Source organism: Drosophila eugracilis, unplaced genomic scaffold (genome assembly GCF_018153835.1).
Source record: "Drosophila eugracilis isolate 14026-0451.02 unplaced genomic scaffold, ASM1815383v1 contig_445, whole genome shotgun sequence".
NCBI classification, from domain to species: Eukaryota; Metazoa; Arthropoda; class Insecta; order Diptera; family Drosophilidae; genus Drosophila; species Drosophila eugracilis.
The window spans coordinates 2,162,196-2,174,858 of record NW_024573311.1 but is presented as its reverse complement, the minus strand read 5'-3'; the positions used below and the strand labels follow the sequence as shown (position 1 = coordinate 2,174,858).

The window sequence follows — 12,663 nt, the reverse complement described above, 5'->3', positions numbered from 1 at the left end:
TTTGAGGTAATAGTTCTATATATCCATTAAATTATTTTCTAGTATAGCTTTCCATTTATGGAAATCAAGTTCCTGGTATTGAAAGCTATTAAATTGGCTAAACAGTTTAGACTTCTTCATCGTCTTTAATTCAACATATTGATTTGTGTATTTAAACATTCATTTTAATTTATGTTATGTAGTTTCTTAATACTTTGTATTTACAAACATGCACATAATATCTTATAATTTTTTTAATATTTTGTTTTAGCTATAAAACTTGTATCAAATCCTATACTATCTTACGTTAAATGATCCACACTCCCCACACTTGAATTCCTATTTCTGCAGAACAATTTCCCCAAGGCAGACCCAATTATGTAAATCCCAGCCAAAACTATAAAGTAACTACCATAGACCACGTACTGATCTCGTGGCTCCAGAGCGAGTCCAACTTTCTCCACCACCACAATAGTCAAAATGGTCTGCAGCAGCAAACCCATTAGAGTATTAATACCAAATATCAATCCAAAGCTGTCCTCCACAAGATTCTCGGCCACCACGGCACCTGCCACTGTGATGATGAAGAAGAACACGGCGCAGAAGAGCACATAGTTCACATAGGCTACCCAGATTTCGTGTGTCTTGGCGGCGTAGATAAGCAAGGCTCCCAAGATACCGGCACATATGGATATGCCCAACATGTAGGAACCCCGTCGCTTGTTGGAGTTCAGCAAGCCAGCAAGAATAGCTCCAATTGCTCCGAGCAGAGTGGCTACGGCCTCTACTCCGCCATTATATACGCTCAGGTGATCGGGTGCCACTTCTTTCCAGAGGAACTGGATGTACGAGATTACCTGGGGTGATCACAGATACTATCTTACATTGCTCTTTTAAAATATTCAAAGCTGAACTTACTTGAATTTGCCCACACGTGGCAAGGGCCCACCACAGACTCCACTTTAGCACCACTGGATTAGAATAGGAGGAGACGAGGTGGTACCACAAAAGTCGACAGGCATTCGAGAAAGAGAACTTAGGTGCTGTAATTTCGCCACCTGGAGCGAGATTTTTATCGGAGGAGGCATAAAAGTAGAGACTCCGGGGAACGCCAGGTAGGAATAGGGACACAGCCAAAGAGATCACCTGGGTGGTAAGTGATAGGTAGTGCAACTGCCGGTAGTTCATGCTATCGGTGGACACCAAAACCTGGGCAAACAATCCACCCAGAAATTTTCCGCTGAGGATGGCAGCTCTCGTGTGACCCGTGACAATCTGATACTGCTCCTTGTTGACCTTGGCGTACATATAGGTGTAGTATGCCACTTCAGCGGCTGTAAAGGTGCCGAAAAATATCTGTGCCACCTGCAACATTCCCACGGTCTCCGTCCAGATAAGCAGCGAAAACAGGGTAATCCCGGCCAGAGCCGATAGCACGATAACCGGTTTATACCTCACCAGATCAGTGATTAGGAATACAATAACCAGCTGGGCCAGCACCGAGTACGTTCCAAAGGGGTACACATCCTGATAGATCTGCTCCGTAGTCAGATTGCCGTAGTCGGATGACAGATACTCCGTGACGTACGGCTCTGAGGGTCGAAATTCCCGGAAAAACCCAAACGTGCACACAGCAGCAGCGAGATCTTGAGCCAGTTCTTCATTTCGTAAATCGCGATACCAGCTATTGGAATGGAATCTCCTCCGGCAACAGATGTTGCGCCAATTGAATAGTGTCGTAACCAACGCGACGAACGCCAGCCGGCAACTGATCGCGCAAATTAAGAGCGGAGTGTCTACGGATCTCTCTGCGCCAAAGCGACTACACTGATGACCAAAAGTAGCCAAACACAACAAGTGCTATAAATAATGCTCTTACGCTGTTATCATATTTTAAATGTTATAAATAATGATAATTTTTAAATGGAACATATTTTTTTAGGAATTTTAATTCTAAAGAAAAAATATTTTTGACCTACTGTTTGACCTTAAGGTCGTGATTTGCAAAAAATATGTTTGTTGCAAAGCACAATTAAAACCTTCCGTTTTTTGATAAGAACTAAAAACGCATGTTTTTATTACATTCAAAAGTCATTGTTCTATACGTCACATATTTTTGGCAAATACTGTTTGACCTTAGAAGACCGTGAAATCTTTTTAGGAGTATTCCAATAAATCAATTCAATTCATTTTTAGTTATTTCAACCAGAACCTGTAACATTTATAAATGCACCAAAAATAGTGAAAAAAATAAGTTCAAGATTTTAAACATTTTTTGTTTATAAATAATACTAAATGTTGTTGAACCTATTTCCCCATTTAAGTGATTGCAAGGTAAGCTAAAGTAAATTGCTTCACCAACATAAAACAAATGTCTTACTTGGAGACATATCATGAGTTTGTATATCAATTTAATGTCAATTGAGTGACGCATTAATTGGAATTTCGCTTAAGACTCAGCGATCAAATGGTTCCCTCTTAATATTCATGAAGAAGAGAAAATAATGCTCTTGAATTTGAAAAGGGTAAAAATAGCCCAACAAAGTTTACTGATAACTCTGCACTTGCCATCTTATCTTATTAGCCTAATCTTTAAACGAACACTAAATAAAAATTCAGTAATGTCTAAATGCGAACGTGAACAGTATATCTCAAATCTGGTTTATTTTACAATCATTAGTTTGATTTTAAGGCTGATCTAGTAAATAACTTTGGAGAGGTAATAACATGGTCAATGGTTTAATAAAAAGTAATGGTCGGCTTTCTCAAGATCTTTCGTTTCAAGTTCTTTTTATCAACTTTGAAGTATACATACAATTATAATATTATCATCATAGCCTATTGAAACTACTTTCGTTTGAGGTAATCTTCATAGAGCTTTAGCAGCTCCGGGCTGGTCCGTGGAGGCACCGCCTTCAAGGCGTGTTCGAAATCCACCCATTTAACTTCTTCCGCTTCAAAGCTTTGCTCCAGGGCCCGCAAGGCAGCCTCATGGCACACAGCTTGGATTTCTGCACCGGAGTATCCCTCCGTCAGCTGCACTAACTTTTCCATGTCCACTGCCTCAGACACTGGCATGGCTTTAAGTTTGATCTTTAAGATCTCCCGACGGGCTTCACTTTTAGGTAATCCTACATAGAGAATTCGATCTATTCTGCCCGGACGGAGCAGCGCTTTATCAATCATATCTGGACGATTGGTGGCCGCCACTATGGTAACATTTTGGAGAGCCTCCACGCCATCCAATTCGGTTAGCAGCTGAGTGAGAACACGTTCCTTTACGGATGCACCAGAGCTGGAACCCTCACCATCTGCCCGTTCCCCGCCAATGGCATCGATTTCATCGAAGAAAACTATGGCTGGTGCGACCTGTCGAGCCTTTCGGAACACCTCACGCACCGCTCGCTCCGATTCGCCCACCCACATGGAAAACAGCTCTGGTCCCTTTAATGGAAAGGAAGTTTAGTTTGCTTTCCGTGGCCAGAGCCTTGGCAATCATTGTTTTGGAGCATCCTGGTGGTCCGAACATGAGAATTCCTCTTGGTGGCTTGATGCCCAGGCGTTGGAACTTTTCAGCATGAAGCAGCGGCCACTCGATGGCCTGCTGCATGGCCAATCGAAGCTCGGATTGACCGCCAATGTCTGCCCATTGAACATTGGGACACTCGATGAGGACTTCACGCATCGCAGAAGGTTTGATGCGAGTCAAGGCAGTCTGCAGATGGTGAAGCTGTAGGAAATTCTGTTCCGCCTGCAGCATTGCAGCATATATTAGATTCGCTAGATCTGCTCCCACATACCCATGGGTAATAGACGCTATATGCTCCACTTCATCTTCACTCAATTGATGCCTTAAAGACTGAATAAGACATCTTAAAATGTCCCTCCTTGCCAGAGAACTGGGAGCTCCCAATTCTACTTCACTGTCCAATCTTCCAGCTCTCCGAATACTTGGGTGCAGGGCCTCGATCTGTGAACTAGTGGCCAGTACAAAGGTCTTACTTCCCTTTAGCTGGCTGGGAGTACTCAGCTGATCCAACAGGGAAAGAAACGATAATGAGACGCGCTTAACCAGATCGCTGCTTTCCTGTTTGGGACACAAGTTATGGACATCTTCTATCAGCAGCAAAGTAGGATGTGGATAGTGATTGTACGCACGCTCAAAAATAGCTGCCAATTTTTGTTCCGTTTCGCCGAGGAATTTGCTGTAGACCTCGCCACTGTTGATACGGATCACTTGTACATTTCCTTGGCTATGTTCCTCTGCCACTGCGGACATGGCTTCCAGGATCATAGACTTTCCACACCCAGTGGCACCGAAAAGAAGCAATCCTCTAGATACCCGAAGGCCTAAAAAATAAAAGCACTGTATAAAGATAAAAATTTTTGTTTGGGTTAATCTAACCTGTAGGCGTTGTCCGAAAGCCTAAGGCGTACTCCATGCTCTCCTCCACCAGTTGTAATTGTTTATCCAGTCCTCCTATGTGGGATTTAGTTACCCTATGGCATATTTTCTGCTCCTCATGCTGCTGATTTGAGTTTTCAGTTATCAGTAGAAGCTTTGTGACATTTGTAATCTGCACAAACTGCAAAGGCTTGGCGTCCAGAGTGAGTCCAGCCAGAGCCTCTTCAACAGTTCCTTGCCAGCGCTCCAAGCGAAATATTAGAGATTTGTTGAAGAAGTTCATGTTGATCTGACTGCCCTTTGAAAATACCCTATTGACCAAGTCTTTTTTAAGAAGTGCAATCGCATCTTGGAGTTGTCCTGATTTGAGAGGGGACTCTGCGCTGTTTATCTGCTTAAGAGAAACGCTGGAAGCCGCTGTAAGGCGACTGGTATCCAAGGCAGATATCTTAAGGAGTTTTCCCCGCAGCTGCGAGCAATGAAGTTTGAAGTCTGGAAAAGATTACAATGATTAATCTTGAAAAATTGCTGTAAAGTTTATCTAACTTACCGCTATCGCTCACAAATACTGTGGTTAGAAATTGTTCTGATATGGGCCACACAATCCTTACCAGTGGGTGCTCATCCATCGAAGGAGCTACCAACACCACATGTTGGCCTATGTGCAGCTGAGCTAATTGCATCGCTCCCTCGGAGACAAATATCAGCATGTTGGCATACTTCCCAGGGAGATCCTTCAGGGATTCCACCTCGAAATTACGCTGCTGAAGGCTTCTCGTAAAGATCGCCCCACTCCGAACGTACTCCGCCTCGGAATCAGCAATAGCATCATCCTGGCTTATGGCAGAGCACAAGCCATCGTGGTTATCTCTGGCCTTGTAAGGAATGTGAGCACCGCAGGAGTCGCAGTGGTACCAACTGGCCTGATTTTTCTTGCTGCTCGATTTCGGCGGCATTTCTTCGGCCGGCTGCACGTTTTGTTTTCATTATCGTTGGAGGTGTCCATTGTGAATGGCAACTGTTGGCCAGCTCTAAGACTTCTTTTTCGAAAATGGTTATATTAATATATAACTGGATGATGCTAGTTTTTTATTTATGCTTTTGCTTCTGTAAATAATATTTTAAATTTTTACATGTACATACTGTTACATATTCTGGTAAAAATAAGAATACAGTTTTAACATTAAACCGTTTAGCATCACTGACAGTGTTGGTAAATTTGGTATTTTCCCCCTTCCTGCATGCAGCCACTCCAAAGATCCATTGTTGGTTTGTGAGTCAGACTTCTAAGTGCGTAAAGTTGGACACCAGAAGCGGATCACAGAGCGGATTAGCCATGAACAGCGACGGCGAAGCCTCATCACTGCAGATGCCCCAGATGACGGCCGGGGGCATCCTCCAGGGCGAAGCCAACCAATCGCCTGTCCCCGCCCCCATTTCAGTGGCGGAGGCGGTGTCGAACACAGACTTCTACATTGGAGTAGGACTGGCCATCTCTTCCTGCTTCTTCATAGGTTCCAGCTTTATCATCAAGAAGAAGGCCCTCATCAGATTGAGCAGATACGGCGAGGTCAGAGCTTCAGCAGGAGGATTTGGATATCTAAGGGAGTGGATATGGTGGGCGGGACTTCTCACGAGTAAGTGGAGAACAAGACTTGGGTAGGGGAATACCCTTGCAGTGTGATTGTTCTACTGTGTTTTTTTTTACTAAACATTTTTCCCAAATTTGACTGAAACTGAGTTTATTTAATGCAATTTTTTTTTTGCTAAGTACATAAATAATTAAATGTAATTATCTACAACAGACCTGGGGCCCTAATTAAGACTGATCGATTTTTTTTAACTTCAAAGATATGCTTTATCAAGGTCGAATTACAATTACAGTTCCCATAACACAGTCATTAAAATTATGATCTTTAAAATCGAGAGATAAGGAATATATATGAATTTAATCTATAGAATCGAAAGTATCTTGTGCAAACTGAATCACAAAATTATAATACCAAATGCAAGGGTATATTAACTGACAAACAAACCGCCTTATCTGACTGACTCATTGATTCACTGTCTTTTTCTTACAGTGGGTGTGGGAGAAGCGGCCAACTTTGCGGCCTATGCCTTTGCGCCCGCCTCTTTGGTGACCCCCTTGGGTGCCCTTAGCGTGATCATCTCCGCCGTAATGGCCTCCAAATTCCTCAATGAGAAGCTGAACTTACTGGGCAAGATAGGATGTTTCCTGTGCATACTGGGATCTACCATCATTGTGATTCACTCGCCAAAAGAGAAGGAGGTCGAGGATCTGCAGCTGCTGTTTGATATGCTTTTGGATCCCGTATTCATTCTGTATGTGATCTGCATCGTTGGATCCACGGTGTTTGTGGCCTGTTTTATTGCCCCACGCCATGGACACACGAATGTGGTGGTTTACATATTTATGTGCTCCGGAATTGGTTCCCTGACTGTGATGTCCTGCAAGGCCTTGGGTCTGGCCATCCGACAGACGTTGAATAATGGAGGAAATGTATTCCTCACCTGGATGCCGTGGTTCCTAATCTTGGTCACCGTTACGTTTATAGCCATCCAGATGAACTATTTAAACAAAGCGCTGGATATATTTAACACTAGTATAGTGACTCCAGTTTATTATGTGATGTTCACCACCCTGGTGATAGCTGCATCAGCCATCCTGTTCAAGGAATTCACCCACATGCGATTCGATGATATCCTGGGCGATGTCTGCGGCTTTCTAATCGTAATCACAGCTGTCTTCCTGCTCAACGCCTTCAGAGATATTGATATATCGCTGAATGATGTAAGAGGTCTCATGCGACCGAAAATGCAGAGGGTGTCGCAGTTCGACGAGGAAGTGCTGGTCACCAACAACTCTAAGGAACGACGTCTGTCCTACGGATCGGGCGATATGTTCCGGAAGGCCTGACACAAACAGCGCTACCAGGTCTAGTTGCATCCCCTGCAGCGGACGACCTGAAGACAAAGAGTTTACTCTGCATACAAAGCATTGGTCCAAATATCTGTGCATATCACTTGCATTCAAACATCTCATCCCCATTTATTGTTCCTTCGATCTTGTTATCTACACATTCACTAGTATAATAAAATAGGTTTAGGTTGATAACTATATTAAAAACGATTTACTTAACAAATATTTGTAATAGTCTTTATTGTGAATTGCATGCAGATGGAGATTTTGGTTTCCAGGCAATCACTATATTATTAAAAGTCAAATTATAAATCAAAGAATGCCTTTGTAGTTAGCGTTTCATTAAATTTCAAAGAACATTTAAAATTTTAAAATATAACTATCGCTATCGATAGCGATAACAAAAGTCTAAAAATTCCAGGTGAATAGTACTGTTGCCGTTTGACAATCAGAAAACAAAAAAATAAACAGTTATTTAATTAATCTTATTAGGTTCATTTAAACTATAAAGATGAGCTTGTTACGTTTAAGAGTATTGCGCAATATCAATCGTAACGCTTTAACAGGGCTTTGGAAAGGATTTACCCCGATCAACCGCTGTGAATGTCAATTCTTCTGCTGTCAATTTCCCGGCCGCCATTAGAACGCTGAAAACTTTTAACAACATCATAACCAAAGAGCCGCTCTCTGCATTTACACCATTTCAACGGCAGTATTCTTGCGAAAATATTGGTAAAACCATGGAGGAGAACTGCGTTGTTCCGGATGTGATTTCCAAGGCTCCCGCACAAACTGCTGTGGTTGAATATCCATGCGGCATTGTTGTTAAGCCGGGCCAGGTGCTGACCCCCACCCAGGTCAAGGATGAGCCATGTGTCAAGTGGGAGGCGGATGCCAACAAGCTGTACACCCTCTGTATGACCGACCCGGATGCTCCGAGTCGTAAGGACCCCAAGTTCAGGGAATGGCACCACTGGCTGGTTGGCAATATTCCTGGTGCCGATGTCGCTAAGGGAGAGGTGCTCTCGGCCTATGTGGGATCCGGACCACCTCCGGACACCGGACTGCATCGCTACGTTTTCCTTATTTTCGAGCAACGGTGCAAATTAACCTTCGACGAGAAGAGGCTGCCCAATAACAGCGGTGATGGACGAGGTGGATTCAAGATCTCTGTTTTTGCCAAGAAGTACGCCCTAGGCGATCCTATTGCCGGAAATCTCTACCAGGCGGAATATGATGATTATGTGCCCATCCTCTACAAGCAGCTGGGTGCCTAGTTCGTCACCATTATATAAGGCCAGTTGAAATTTGATTCATAATTCGCAAAACTATTGTAACCTAAAACCTGAAAAAAGACATATAGAAAACTTCGTTGCTGGCAATAAAATTGTTAAAGACATCGACTGCATAAATGTCTAGTTATTCCTAATTCACTGTATTTTATTTCTTATATATTGATCTTACCCATATCCTCGTATCCCAGTATTAGATATAGTTTTTACCAAATGCTTTATGATTCCGGTATGCCATGTTGTTATTCCCTTACTACTTTATACAAGTAATTTAAATGGCTGCCAAGTGACTATCCTTAGTCATAGCCTTAGTGACTATCTAGGCCCAATGTTCTCAAACAATATTTACTTTCATATTGAAAGTTCGCGCTTGATAGACCCTTTCTATAATTCCAAATATTAATGTTTATCTTATAAGTTGGTTATTTATTTTTTTATTCATTCCAATTACAAGCTACTTCACTATTAATAGGATTCTTCTATCGTCATATAAAATGTTATGAACTCGACGTTCATACCTAACAGAAATAAAAAGACTTGTATTTTCGACAATTGTTCTGTCATCCTAGTATGATACATTTGTGATAAATATTATTAAGTTTCCTCAAGAAGGGACGAAGATACAGTCTTCTGGGTAAGATTTGTTTTATTTGTTCAAATATTCTGATCTAATTACAGGCTACTTCATATAGTCAGGATGTTTCTTTATAATGTGCAATAAAGGTCTTTAATACAACTAGATACGTAATCATACAATCCATAAAATACTCCTGAAGAAGAACCTACTGTACGTTTGATGATGGTCCAAGTATTTTTACTCTTTAGTAGGAAAGGTGCTTTCGTGGTCTTTCCATTCGGTTGCACTAATTGCCTGTTAGAAAAAGATTCCAAATTAATTATTTAGGCAAAGTTTGTTAAAAAATTTAAGGTTCAACTTACCACTAGCTCATCGAAAGCCTGCTTAGCACACCAGTGGAAGCATGGGCTTTTCCACTCCCGGGCGATAGCCTTCTGATCATTGATATCCTCCTCGGCGGTAGACTTGGAATTGATAACTGTCTTATACTTCTCCCACAGGTAGACCATGCTGCGCATTTTATATACCCAAAGATCATTTGGAATGCCGCGAATAATGTCCTGAATCTCCACCATGTTTAACTCTGTTATGTTCTCTAGGAAGGTGCGGTTCATCAACGTGAATATAGTCTTCAATGTGTCGTACGGCACATCCGCATTCTTTTCGAGTCCAAAATGGGCGGACTTGATGATGGCATAAACCACCTGCTCTGTGCTGAGCTTGGGTAGATTGGGTAGGAAACAATGCTCCAGATTAAGGTTGCCGCTCTCTAATAGCTGCTTGTCAATTTCCTCGCCAACTTTCTTGTAATCCTTCCACCAGTTGGCCCAAACATTATACTTCTTCGATTCGTATAGTGGGGCCCACTCTGACCTCAGACGCTTTCTGTTGCGCTTTGCGATCTTGCGAGCAGATTTGTCGTCGTCGGCAACCGACTCATCCTCCGAATCCTCATTGAGAACCACGGCAGCGTCCAAAAAGTCCTCCTCAGTGGCGTCCTGGTTTGTACTGTAATTAAAATTCTGCTCGAAGAAGGTCAGGGCATATGAGTCGGCCTCCGGCTGCGGTAGCTTTTTAGGTTGGTCATTCATGTACGGGATCTTGTATCCGCCTATTAAGAAACCTCGTTTGCGGGCCACTCGGCGCCACTTCTTCACCGACTTGGGGGCAGCAACAGTATCAAGCGGTGGAGGGGGGGCAACGCGCTTCTGTCCTAAAATTATCGTTTTAAGCAGTGGGCAGTGTTTTTAAAAAAGTCATACTACATGGAAATCGAAACTTACCAACTTGAACTGTTAGTCCTGGAGCTTTTGGTGGCCTATTAGCTACGGCTGGTTTGGCTGCTTGTGGGCCGCTTTTAACAGTTGGCTGGCCAGCCCTAACAGCGGGTGCTCCCGGTTTTTGAGCCTGTGGGCCAGGTTTCACTCCCTGGGGTCCGCTGCGCACGGCACCAGGTCCACTAACAACGGCACCGTGTCCACTACGCACAACTCCAGGTCCCCTTCTCACTGCATGTCCAGCTACAGATGGTTTTTTGTTGGTTACTGTACTCGGTTTAGGCGCCAAATAGTTGACCGTAGTCTGATTGGCTACCGCATTGGTCACATTTTTTTGGACTCCAGCTGCATTGCCAGATCGTATATTGCCAGGCTTGCTAGGCTGGATGTTTCTGTTGTTGGCACCGTTGCTTCTGTCCACTGATTTGACGACTGCTGCAGCAGCCCGAGGATTGTTTCGCAAGTTCTGGACGGCCTTAGCGGTTGGCTGAGGTCCTGGTTTGCGAACAGATCCGCCATTGTTCAGATTCATCTTCTGCAGCTGGTTCCGCTTGGAATTGAATGCACGCTGGCTGGCTTCCCATCCAGAATTACTAGGTGCTCCTCCTCCTCCGCCTCCTCTACCACCACTGTTCGATTGATAGCCTGGGGCCTGGAATGAGGATGTTTGCGATTGCGAATTGTTCCACTTGTTGCGAGAGTCGTTAAAGGAGCGACTTATGTTGTTGCTAAAGCCGCCTCCAGAATTGTTATCACTGAAGTTGCCCCCAGAGTTTGGGTTAAATCCTGGGCCTCCTGATCCTCCACCTCCGGGTCCGCGATCGTTAAAGTTTCCTGTTTGATTATTACCGCCGAAATTTCCAGAGTTCTGATCAAAGTTGCCCTGGTTTCCTCCGCGTCCGTAAGAATCATTGAAACCAGTCTGCTGGTTATTAAAGTTAGAGCCTCTTCCGGAGAAGTTGTCATTGTTGAAGTTGCTGGAGTTTCCTCCATAGGAAGGACCACTGTTTCCTCCATAGGAAGAACCATTGATTCCTCCATAGGAAGGGTCATTATTTCCGCCATAGGAAGGGTCATTATTTCCGCCATAGGAAGGACCATTGTTTCCCCCAAAGGAAGGGCCATTGTTTCCTCCATTATTGCCGACAAAAGAAGGTCCATTATTGGGACCAAAGTTACCGAAAGAGCCCTGATTCCTGGGGTCATCGTTCTGAAACCTATCGCCGTATCCTTGCGACTGGTGTCCTCTAAAGTTGTCCGGCTGGCGGTCTGAGCTAAAATTGCCAGAATTTCCGGGATTGCGATTCTGGGATGCCTCCAGATCCAGTTGACGAGTTAAATTGCCGAAACTGGATGGTCCTCTGTTTGATTGGACGAAATTGGAGGACTGATCACCTCCACCACGGAAGTTGTCTTGGTAATTATCGCCGGAGTTCCCGGCGAACCGTTGATTGTTTTGATTAAAACTGGATCGATCGTCTCCAGAACGGGGAAAATTGTTATTGTTGCCGCCGCTGTTGTTGTTGTAGCCACCGCGATTAAAGTTACCTCCATCGATATTCTGATTTCGGTTGCCGCCGTAGCCTCCACCACCAACTGAATTCCCGCCTCCGCCATAGTTGCCGCCACCGCCGAAGTTTGAGGAATACATCCCGCCCCCACCTCCTACTCCACCACCACCGACGGAGCTTCCCATTCCACGCCGTTGACCAATGCCGTAAGCGTCGTTCTTAAGTTGGCGGTAGTCCATTCCGATTGGTGCTTACCCGGAGTTAGTAGATCGTTTGTTACTCTTATTTGTCGATTGCACACCTTTTGACGCTTATTTTCAACACAATTAAGGGCCTAAAGAATCAAAAAACTCTTTGCTTTCCCTAAATTTTTTCGCAGTCAAACATTCAGGGTTGCAACACAACGAACGCCGGCTACACAAACTGGTATTAAATCCCATATATGGTTTCGGTATTTTTTAATAAAAAAAATACTAGCATCAAAGGTTCTTTAAAATCTTCTAGAATTTAATATTTGTAACATTAGCATTATATTACACTATATTATTATCATTAAAAATACGGACTTTTTATGACCTTAAAGTGTTAGAATGTTTATCGCATGGAACATTACTTCTGTCACGACTTTATATATGTACCTTAGCTTAGATTTAATTTTGTATATAGTTTAATTAACTAAAA

General features: G+C 43.4%; 5 protein-coding genes across 5 annotated transcripts; 2 read left to right on the top strand and 3 right to left on the bottom strand.

The window, feature by feature from the left end:
* Positions 1–129: 129 nt before the first annotated feature.
* On the bottom strand, positions 130–1,772 carry LOC108104105 (thiamine transporter 2). Its single transcript, XM_017210004.2, is given in 3 exon segments — positions 130–836; positions 898–1,608; positions 1,611–1,772. Coding segments are annotated over 3 exon segments (1,299 nt in total). The 5' UTR covers positions 1,644–1,772; the 3' UTR covers positions 130–281.
* Positions 1,773–2,808: 1,036 nt separating this feature from the next.
* LOC108104143 (ATPase family protein 2 homolog) lies at positions 2,809–5,364 on the bottom strand. Its single transcript, XM_017210044.2, is given in 4 exon segments — positions 2,809–3,426; positions 3,428–4,329; positions 4,385–4,876; positions 4,935–5,364. Coding segments are annotated over 4 exon segments (2,400 nt in total). The 5' UTR covers positions 5,341–5,364; the 3' UTR covers positions 2,809–2,826.
* A 279-nt stretch (positions 5,365–5,643) lies between these two features.
* Positions 5,644–7,548, top strand: LOC108104137 (magnesium transporter NIPA2). Its single transcript, XM_017210038.2, has 2 exons — positions 5,644–6,021; positions 6,466–7,548. The coding sequence occupies exons 1-2, from the start codon at positions 5,721–5,723 to the stop codon at positions 7,320–7,322; spliced, it is 1,158 nt and encodes a 385-aa protein (XP_017065527.2). The 5' UTR covers positions 5,644–5,720; the 3' UTR covers positions 7,323–7,548.
* A 212-nt stretch (positions 7,549–7,760) lies between these two features.
* Positions 7,761–8,752, top strand: LOC108104138 (phosphatidylethanolamine-binding protein 1). The gene is given in 2 exon segments (XM_017210039.2): positions 7,761–7,887; positions 7,889–8,752. Coding segments are annotated over 2 exon segments (765 nt in total). The 5' UTR covers positions 7,761–7,836; the 3' UTR covers positions 8,603–8,752.
* Positions 8,753–9,025: 273 nt separating this feature from the next.
* On the bottom strand, positions 9,026–12,400 carry LOC108104132 (uncharacterized transmembrane protein DDB_G0289901). The gene is made up of 3 exons (XM_017210034.2): positions 10,478–12,400; positions 9,557–10,407; positions 9,026–9,488 (listed from the first exon to the last, which is right to left on the bottom strand). The coding sequence occupies exons 1-3, from the start codon at positions 12,219–12,221 to the stop codon at positions 9,432–9,434; spliced, it is 2,652 nt and encodes an 883-aa protein (XP_017065523.2). The 5' UTR covers positions 12,222–12,400; the 3' UTR covers positions 9,026–9,431.
* Between the last annotated feature and the right edge of the window lie 263 nt (positions 12,401–12,663).